This window comes from Camelus dromedarius, chromosome 25 (genome assembly GCF_036321535.1).
Source record: "Camelus dromedarius isolate mCamDro1 chromosome 25, mCamDro1.pat, whole genome shotgun sequence".
In the NCBI taxonomy this organism is placed as follows: domain Eukaryota; kingdom Metazoa; phylum Chordata; class Mammalia; order Artiodactyla; family Camelidae; genus Camelus; species Camelus dromedarius.
This window is the reverse complement of record NC_087460.1, coordinates 4,827,165-4,836,352: the sequence shown is the minus strand read 5'-3', so window position 1 is coordinate 4,836,352 and position 9,188 is coordinate 4,827,165. Positions and strand designations below refer to the sequence as shown.

The 9,188-nt window shown below is 48.7% G+C and overlaps 1 protein-coding gene across 11 annotated transcripts; it reads left to right on the top strand.

Annotated features, from left to right (window-relative positions):
- Nucleotides 1-1,861: 1,861 nt before the first annotated feature.
- Nucleotides 1,862-9,117, top strand: ING4 (inhibitor of growth family member 4). Of its 11 annotated transcripts, XR_010377782.1 has the most exons (9): nucleotides 1,862-1,990; nucleotides 4,859-4,930; nucleotides 6,618-6,784; nucleotides 6,964-7,078; nucleotides 7,259-7,367; nucleotides 7,619-7,766; nucleotides 8,023-8,084; nucleotides 8,186-8,744; nucleotides 8,845-9,117. XR_010377782.1 is itself a non-coding variant. In XM_031444214.2 (8 exons), exons 1-8 carry the CDS (start codon nucleotides 1,954-1,956, stop codon nucleotides 8,223-8,225), a joined length of 735 nt encoding a protein of 244 aa, XP_031300074.1. In that variant the 5' UTR covers nucleotides 1,862-1,953; the 3' UTR covers nucleotides 8,226-9,117. The 11 variants fall into 11 exon arrangements, 9 of the variants coding, with proteins under 9 accessions (XP_031300074.1, XP_010989160.1, XP_031300073.1 ...); XR_004134102.2 differs by having other exon boundaries at nucleotides 7,728-7,766; nucleotides 8,186-9,117; XM_031444214.2 differs by having other exon boundaries at nucleotides 6,964-7,069; nucleotides 7,262-7,367; nucleotides 7,622-7,766; nucleotides 8,186-9,117.
- The last annotated feature ends 71 nt before the right edge of the window (nucleotides 9,118-9,188 follow it).

Sequence of the window (9,188 nt, the reverse complement as noted above, 5' to 3'; positions counted from 1 at the left end):
CAGCTTTGATACTTCTGAGGTGAAGTCTTGGTTTACGAGGGTTTCTACATACAAATCCTGTTGCGAGGACCGCATTGCCTAAGTCATTCACGTATTATTAACAAGACAAAATCGCAAAGCTCCCCATCAAAGAAATGGAAGCCTGGCCTCCTGGAAGGACCTACACTTCTGCCAGAGCATCCATGGGCTCAGTGCTAATTCCAGTTGACTTATCCTGTGGCACCTAAAACCAGAGGTTTCCAGTGGTGAAAACCAGGATTGAAGAACGACGCAGGACAGTTGTAGTGCTGAGGATAGAACGTGGTCAGGAAACCTGGACTTCAGCCCTGGCTCTCCCATCAACCAGTGTCAGCCGTGATGCTTCTTCAGCTATTAAATGAAGGGATTGGGCTAGATCACCACCAAGAATCCTTTTTGGGAATTAAAAAAGCACTGAAAAAGTTGTGACAATGCTGCCACATCTGACAGTGTGGCTGTTGTCTGTGGGACTGCTGGGCAGCTGCGTTCATTACCTGGTGGCGTGTGGACAGGCGATGAAATAATGCCTCTTAATTTAGGGCTCAGTCTCTTGTGTGGGCATCCAAGATAGTTTGACTCTGTGGTATGACACTGATGCACGGAGCACGGATGACCAAATATGCCAGTGTTTGTTAGCCTCTTAAATATTCACTGCTTTTCCCCCTGTTCTCACCAACTGTTGAATAGGGGCTGAGAGCCCTACCTTCATCGCAGGTTTTGGAGCCAGAATCTGTTCTTTTTAAGGGATACACTCACACTTAACAGCAACAACCCTGTGAAGTAGGTAGCGTTACAGACATTTTATGGAGAAGGCAATAGGCACAGAGATTAAATTATCCAAGGGCATGCCACTTACAATTAGAGGGAAGTCTTCTAGATTCTATTCTAGATCCTGTCTTACCACCTGCTCAGTAGTAAACCTTGCCCTTTTTTTTTTTAACCTATTTGATCTAAATTATGTGGCTGAAAATCTGTTTCATTGAAAACCTACTATGTGATATTATTATCAAGAATGTGTGAGGGGAGACGGTGTTCTCCAAAACTGTCCTAACACTACGATCGTGTTCTAGGCGTCGAGTTCTGATTGCCGAGTTGGTGGCAGCCTGTCACGCATGGGCTTTCCCTCCTGATGAAAAGCGTGCCTTTTGCTGTGCAATAGCGGACCAGGGTGAGAGCTACATCCAACTGGCCCAGCTGTGACAGCTCCGTGTCCCAGTACTTCCAGAACGTGGTGCTAGTTAACATCTTTTGTGAACTCGAATAAAGAGGGAGACCAAAACAGGAGAAAAAGGCCAGAAGTATTGTCACTGTATAACGTACTTGAGTATGAAAAGACAGGAACCCTGACAAAAGGCGTGGACAATCGCAGTTTTATTGTGAGCAATTCTTTGTATTTACCAGTAGAGTTTATAAATAACGAGTTGCTTCCACGTTAGAACATAACCCTGAGGAGCTGGTGTTCTTGAGAGTGAACAGAAATGCGGAGCGCATAAATCTCCCACGGCCAGGTGCGCCTCCCTCAACTTCCGTAAGAAACTAGTGACTTGAGAAGGTGACCAGATGTCCTAGTCACCAGATTCACATTCCGCAAAGGGGCAGAAAGACCCTCGGCTGCTGCAAAGGGCTCTTTATGGACTATAAGCCTAAAGAGACAGGTTTCTCACGCCCGCACATCCCCGTCCTGGAGGGAGAGGAAGTTTGAGCGAGGATGCAAAATGGCGCCCTCCGCCGCAGCTGCCGCCGACCCGGCGCTCCGCGGCCCCGCGAGGGACGAGTGTAGGTGCCGCGCGGAGGCGTCCCGGCGGGCGCTGTACAGAGAACGGAAGTTCCCCTCGTGAGGGCGGAAGGGCTCCAGGCCGAGGAGGACAGCTTGGGCGCCCGTCGCGATTCAGTCACTTCCGGGGCGGACCGGAAGTTGCTTTGTTTTGCTTCAAGATGGCTGCGGGGATGTATTTGGAACATTATCTGGACAGTAAGAGCAGGCTGGAGGAGGGGGTCAGGGGTCACAGAGGGGTGGAGGTGGGTCGGGGCTGAGAAGATCTACGGCCCCGAAGTCCTGGTAGTCAGAAGGTCACGATCGTGAAGGGCTGCGTGAGAGAGAATCCTGGAGTGTGTGAAGAAAGGGGGCGGGGCGGCGGGGTCGAGGCCTCGCTCTGGGATATAGACGGGAGAAGGAGGGGCTGCGCGGCGGGGCTGAGGGACGGCTCTTGAAGGGCTGGTGGGCATACCTGGGAAAATATTTGCTGCCCCACCTTCAGGATCTCCTACCTCAGGGTATTTTTTTTTTTTTCTCAAAGTCGTTCTGAATCCGTCGTTTTAGTGTATCATCCACTGCCATTTGGAGCAGCGACAAAGAACTGCTCGTGGCTCCTTTGCCCAGTTCTTTAGCAGAAGCGGCTTCTCATGGGGATGGAGAGTTATGAGTGAAGACTGTCAGATGACTAACTGGAAGGCTTCTCTTCTTGGAGTAAAGATCCAATTCCCATCACATGGAAATCTGGTGTTTATGCTATCTGTGTAACCCAGCCCTTCAGGGAGCCTGTCAACCTCTGTGCTTACATTTGTCTTGGCCTTGGAAGTCAATTCGTTCATTCGTTTCTTGAGGTCCTGCGATGGGTCAGACGTAATGGCAGGTACTAGGAATATACAAGAATGAGTAAGACACAGCCCCTGCCCTTAAGTGCTCAGAATCCAGTAGGACACAGATTCTGCTAGTAAATGATTATAAAAGTGTGACAAGTGAAATAATAGGAATACATTGAAAGAACAGTAGATAACGCTGGAAAAGAGTAGCTAATTACCCGGGGATGTAAGTGAAGCTCTACAGAGTATGTGATGTTTGAATAGTGTTTTGTTTTTTTTTAAATGGAGGTTCTGGGGGTTGAACCTAGAACCTCGTGTGTGCTAAACAGGGCTCTACCACTGAGCTATATCCTCCCCCCTGAATAGAGTCTTGAAGGTTGTTTATTTGCCAGTGAGGAGAGAGGGAGGGAATTGCAGGTTGGGGAAAGCATCAGCAAAGTTGTGATGGGTTTGTGGTAAGGTCAGGGAAAAGTGAGACCAGAGTGTTTGATATGCAGGACTCTAAGGTCCAAGAGTGGGAAATGAGACTACAGAAGGGGGCTGGGGCCAGGTTGTGCAAGGTCTTTTAAGCAAGCTACGAAGCTTGCACTTTAGTGAGGAGTAAACAAATTTTTTTAAATAGAATGATTTTTTTTACAGAGGAAAATAACTGATGGATGATAAATTGGAACATGATAACATTGGTAACGTGGACATCAATTAGTGATAATAGTCCTGGTCAGAGGTGAGGACCTGATCTCAGGGAGTGACAGAAGTATTTAAAGGTTAGATAGGACTGACTGAATGACTCAGTGGAGGAGAGAGAAGGAAGACTCTAAGATGACTTCTCAATTTCCTGTTTGGGAAGTGAGGTGGAAAATATATCATCAATAAGTTAAGAAATTCAGGAGTGACAGTAATATATTTAATTCAGTTTAAATTTAAACATAGGAATGGTAATTGTATTTGTGAGAGTAAAGGAAATGGAGATCATTCGAGGAAACCAAGTGAGAAAATTAGAGGATTAAATTAAGTGTAAGCTCAAGAAAACATTGACATTTAAGGGACAGGCTAAGGAAACGTCAGTGATGGAATTACCAGGAAATATATGGTGAAATTTGGAATCCTAAAACAAAGAAAGTTACTTGAAGGAGAAAAAATGGTGCCAGCTGCTGAAAACATATTTTTTTTAGGGTAGGCCTAAAAGGGATCATTTGATTTAGTAAATCATTGGGGACTTAATCTCAGTAAACTGGTGGTGGCAGACCTGAGGTTATAGGTTAAAGCCATAGAGGCATTTGAAAAGTTGGGAGTAGAGTCATGGGAAGAGATTTTCCTTTTTAAGACTTAAGTGTTTATGCATTTATTCACGTAATTATTGAGGACCCTCTGTATGCACATCATAGTTCTAAACACTAGGGAAATAGAAAAGAAGACAGACATGTCCAACTCTTCTGGAGAGCTGAGGAGACAGATACCAAATACCTAATTACACAGTTACTTGTTTAATTATATTGGATAAGCGCCAAAAAGGGTAGAGATAGAATAGCTTGGCAGTATAATCCAGGGCACTTGTTAGAGTCTGGGGAATTCAGGGTTGAGCTGAACTTTGAAGAATAAACAGGAATTTAATAGGCAAACAGGTACGGTGGAGGTGGGATGAAGACCAGGAGGTGCATTCCGGACAGAGAGAGTAGCATGTGGAAAGCCACATGGCAGGAAGGGCACTCAGAGAGGGCCAGTGGGATAGAGCAGAGAGCACGCAGCAGGGCGTTGGCCTGAGTTAAGGCTGGGGTGAGGTAAGCAAGGGCCAGGAGGTGTGGAACAGGACTAAGAATATTGTGATAGGAACTTACCAGAGGGTTATAAACAGGAGAGTGACTTGATCAAATCTGTGTATTGTAAAGAATATTCTGGCTCCATCCAGAATGCAGATTGGAAGTGTGTGTGAGATGAGTGATGGAGGAGGCCAGGAGGGTATTTGTAAATTGAGGACTAGGAGCTTGGAGGCAGAGATTGAAAATAAAGGAAAGGGAGGGGCTGATTTGTAGAGTAGGGTCACTGAAGAGGGGAAGGGAGGGAAAGCTGTGCAGAGATGGAGGGCTTGGTTGTGGAGAGACATGGACGTGGCCTCTCCTGAGAGGAATGATGAATGTTGTCACAGACCATCTGACAGTTCAAAGACAGGAAAATGGAGTCCTGTTTTGGACCTGTTCTTCAAAAGCAGCTGTAGGACCTAGGAAGTGCAGGGAGTATCAGTTTCTTCTCTTCTTCCCAGGTATTGAAAACCTCCCCTTTGAACTGCAGAGAAACTTCCAGCTCATGAGGGATCTGGACCAAAGAACAGAGGGTATGTATGGAGTAAGGAGTCCAGTGTGTTATGAGCGTGTCTGGTCATTTCTGTTTGGTGTTACCATATCATCTGGTCTGGCTGGGAGAGCAGCGGCTTCTCTCTTTCACTTTCTTGCAATTCTTAAAAGGAGAGTAATGATAACCCACATTTCTATATCCGCTTTTCCATAACACATGGAGATTTGGGACGGTGCCTCAAGGATTCAGAGGTGCTGTGCTCTTTGTAGCTTCCTCAAGAAGAATTCACAGAACCAAAGTCACCCCTGGAATCATTTCTCCTCTCCATATTCAGTGTGTTTATAGGAAGACTAGAATGTTTGTACTCCACTGGACTGTTAACTTGACTATCACAAAATTCGGTGTGGCTTTAGACTGCAACTCACGTTGTTAGAGAGGAGCTTTGCTACATGAGAAGTTCTTAAAAAAGAAAGAGAGAAGGAAGGAAAGAAGGAAAAAAGCAATTAACCTCAGGATCTCTACACTACGTCCTTCAACCTAACAGAAGCGCCAGATGCCAGCTGTGGCCTTCCGTGGGCATTGACCAGGTTTGGCTGCGCTGAGGCTATACTTCAGTGATCAAGTTTCTCCCTTCAGGGTGGAAGGTGTCTGTTGGAGCTATCCCCCATGCCTGCTGGAGGACACGTAGGGTATCCTTATGTAGCCTTGCTCCAGGATGTAATGAGCTGGTATTAGGACACCTGAAGCTGTGGTTTAAGTTACTCGGGTTAAGTTTACTCATGAAAAGGTGACCATCATCTAAAATCCTGGACGCAGGCCCCTGAGAACTGCCTGCCAAATGCTGCGCCCCAGCTCTGGTCTTATACAGCTCCAGCTCCTGAGTTCACGCACAGAAAGACCAGTTGGAGCTGACTGAACTATATGCATGCTTTCCCAGCTTCCTCCAAGGGCTTCCAGCGAAGCGGGGCAGAAACAGTGTGCGCACAGGTCCTTGTTCCTCCTGCTGCACCATGTTGCAGTCGCACTTGTGTCTCCATCCACATCTTTTCTGAGCGCTACCAAATATTAGGCAGTAGGCATGTACAGTCGCAGTGTCCTGGGATGCCATCAGCCTTCCAGTATTAAAATGTTGGAGCAGTCTCTAAAATGAACAGACAGAACAAAAGTGATGGGAAATATAACCAAGCTGTAAATGATAAGCAAGTCAGGGTGGGCAGGAAGTAGAAGAAGCGTTACACGAGTGGACTAGGGCCTCACTTTAAATGAAGCATAGACGTGCAGGCCTGGAAGCCGGCAGCAGCACATGACCCAGCCTGGTTTGCAGCACTCAGAGCAGTTCTGGGATGTTTTTGAGATGAGAGACTGGATGGCTTTTGAGACAAAACTCATGGTTCAAGAGGCAGCAAGCCCTGCAAAGAAGCATCTTCAGACATCAACAAAATTATACTTCACATTAATGCAATGTGCAAAGAATCCTTTATTCTGTTTCAGTAATTTCAGTTCCAGATATGATAGCAATGTTCTCAGCACCTGAAGGCACCTTTACAGCAAATACTGTGAATATGTTGCATTCCTTGAGTACACGGCCCAGTGCCTAGGAACGTTCAGTGCGTTTTAGTTCGAAGGTTATGATGGTCCATGGAAAAGGTCCAAGGAGCAAGAGGAAGAAGTGTGTTTCACCTAGCCACCCAGGGGCCATTGTGACCAGGCCTCTGTCTCTGTTGTAGACCTGAAGGCTGAAATTGACAAGTTGGCCACTGAGTATATGAGTAGCGCCCGCAGCCTGAGCTCCGAGGAAAAATTGGCCCTTCTCAAACAGATCCAGGAGGCCTATGGCAAGTGCAAGGAATTTGGTGACGACAAGGTGCAGCTGGCCATGCAGACCTATGAGATGGTATGGCCCTGTTCACCGCTCCCCACCTACCTCCCATCTGTTCCTCGGGGTCCTCGACCCCTCCTTCAGCTGTGTTGGGATCTGTTCTGGGTCTGGGAGAGCCACAGACTCTGTCTTAGTCTGTTTTCTTCTGGTGGAACCAGCCTTGTAGCTCTTCCTTTTCCTTCCTTCCCACCCAGGTGGACAAACACATTCGGCGACTGGACACAGACCTGGCCCGTTTTGAGGCTGATCTGAAGGAGAAACAGATTGAGTCAAGTGACTATGACAGCTCTTCCAGCAAAGGCAAAAAGAGTGAGGAGGGGGGTGGGGATGTGAGCAGAGGGGCGAGGATTCCAAGGGAGAAGCCAGAGGGAGAAGCCAGGGGCTCTTCAGCTCTGAGGGCTGAGGGCAGGCCACCAGGTGGGGGCAGGAGAAGGGGACTTAACCCATCTTTCTGTCTCCCTGCCTTCTGGCTCCCCGCCTCTCTCCTAGAAGGCAGGACTCAAAAGGAGAAGAAAGCTGCTCGTGCTCGTTCCAAAGGGAAAAACTCGGATGAAGAAGCCCCCAAGGCCGCCCAGAAGAAGTTAAAACTTGTGCGCACGTGAGTGTGTCAGGGAGCACTTGGCCAAGTGACGGATTGCTCTTTCCCACTGCCCATCCCACTCGCACTGCCCCTTGCCACTCTCTCTGTCTTCTGCACCAACTACCCTTCTTGTTATTTTGGAATCTTTTGGGCAGAGGAGAAGCCACAGATCACTAGCCCCATAAGGGTCTCCTTTTGCCACCTCTGGGAGTCTCAGGGTGTAGCTTCCCTTCCTGCAGATGACACCTTCTCTTCCTCTTGGCACGCAGAAGTCCTGAGTATGGGATGCCCTCAGTGACCTTTGGCAGTGTCCACCCCTCTGATGTGTTGGATATGCCTGTGGATCCCAACGAACCCACCTATTGCCTTTGTCACCAGGTCTCCTACGGAGAGATGATTGGCTGTGACAACCCTGATGTAAGAACCATTTTGCCTCAAGATCGGGGTTCTGGGGACCTGAAGGGACAAGGAGGGGGTGGTTAATAGTGGGACTTCGGGATAGGAGGAAGGTGGTTGGAGTCGATTGGCCTTGGGACTTCCAAGGATTCTCCCAAGGGACAGAATAAGGGAATATTCCTAAGGAGTCAGGGATGGGGGGTTCTTTCCTTTCCTCTGCCCTCCCCCCCCCCCCCGGTCCCTGACTTCTGCTGCTTCCATCTTCTTCCTTTCCCAGTGTTCCATTGAGTGGTTCCACTTTGCCTGTGTGGGGCTGACCACCAAGCCTCGAGGGAAGTGGTGAGTGAGAGCTGCGGAGAGCTGGACAGCCCCCAGCTGAGTGACCAGGGGCATCCTCCCTCTCGCTCACTCTCCCCTTTCTCCCTCGCATTCTTTTTTAGGTTTTGCCCACGCTGCTCCCAAGAACGGAAAAAGAAATAGATAAGGGCCTTGGATTCCAGCACAGTTTCTTCCACATCCCCTGACCTGGGCTAGTGGGGAGAGGGATGCCTGCCGGGGCCGGGGGCAGGGAGAGGTGGATGGCGCAGCGTCGTCATCCCCTCTCCTCCCCTCCCACTCCTGGTGCTGAAGCTGCACCCAAACCCTGGTAGGGGGGGTGCCGCAGCCACTAATGGTATGTGCTCTCGTTCAGCCCCCGTCTCCCGAGGGAGGTGGTCCTGCCCACTGTCCTTTTGCCTCCATGCTGAGGTTGGTGCTGCATTTTTGAGGGATGGTCCTCTTCACTCCCCTTGCTTTGTATTTAAGGACTGAGGCAGTAGCGTGGGGCCCTCCCCCAGCCTCCTAATTCGCTCCCCCCGTGGGGGGCCATCGTGTGATAAACTTTTTCCACTCTCTTCCTGGTTTTTTCAGCAGGGGCTCCCCCACATCACCTGGGCTGTGGCCCTGGTTGAAGGGGCACGGCACCCCTTCCTCTGTGCCAAGAGGATTCATCCTGGCCTCGTGAGTGGGAGGGGCGGGGTGGAATGCAGATATCTCACGTGTAAAGGAGGTGGGTAGGTGAATAAAAGCTGTACGTGTTGGTCTGTTGTGTTTATTGTAGAGACACTATTTTAGCACGTGTGCGAAGCAGATTTTTGCCTTCTTTTGAGTTGGCTAAAAGGCGGGAGGCGGACATGTCAGAAGTGGGACGAGACATGGAACCAGAAGTGGTACCTCTGCTCCGGAATCATCAGCTTCTCTGCTTGAGGAGGACAGAGCTGGCTGGGGCTGTGCCTCAGACCAGGGGTTAACACAGCTTAAGATTGTGTATCTTTTCTCCATAAAATACCTTTCACTTGATTCCCAATAAATGTGTGTTTGTTTTACACATGAATTACTATAGTAAGTATTAGCCTGACTTGTTTTAAATACTAAGCAAGAAAACAAGTATTTTTTCCCTACGCC

Coding starts and splice junctions, on each gene's coding strand:
- ING4 (XM_010990856.3), top strand. CDS start 1,954: ATGGCTGCGGGGATGTATTTGGAACATTATCTGGACA. Junction 7,079..7,258: donor TTCCAGCAAAGGCAAAAAGA/GTGAGGAGGGGG, acceptor CCTCTCTCCTAG/AAGGCAGGACTCAAAAGGAG. Junction 7,767..8,022: donor TTGGCTGTGACAACCCTGAT/GTAAGAACCATT, acceptor TTCCTTTCCCAG/TGTTCCATTGAGTGGTTCCA.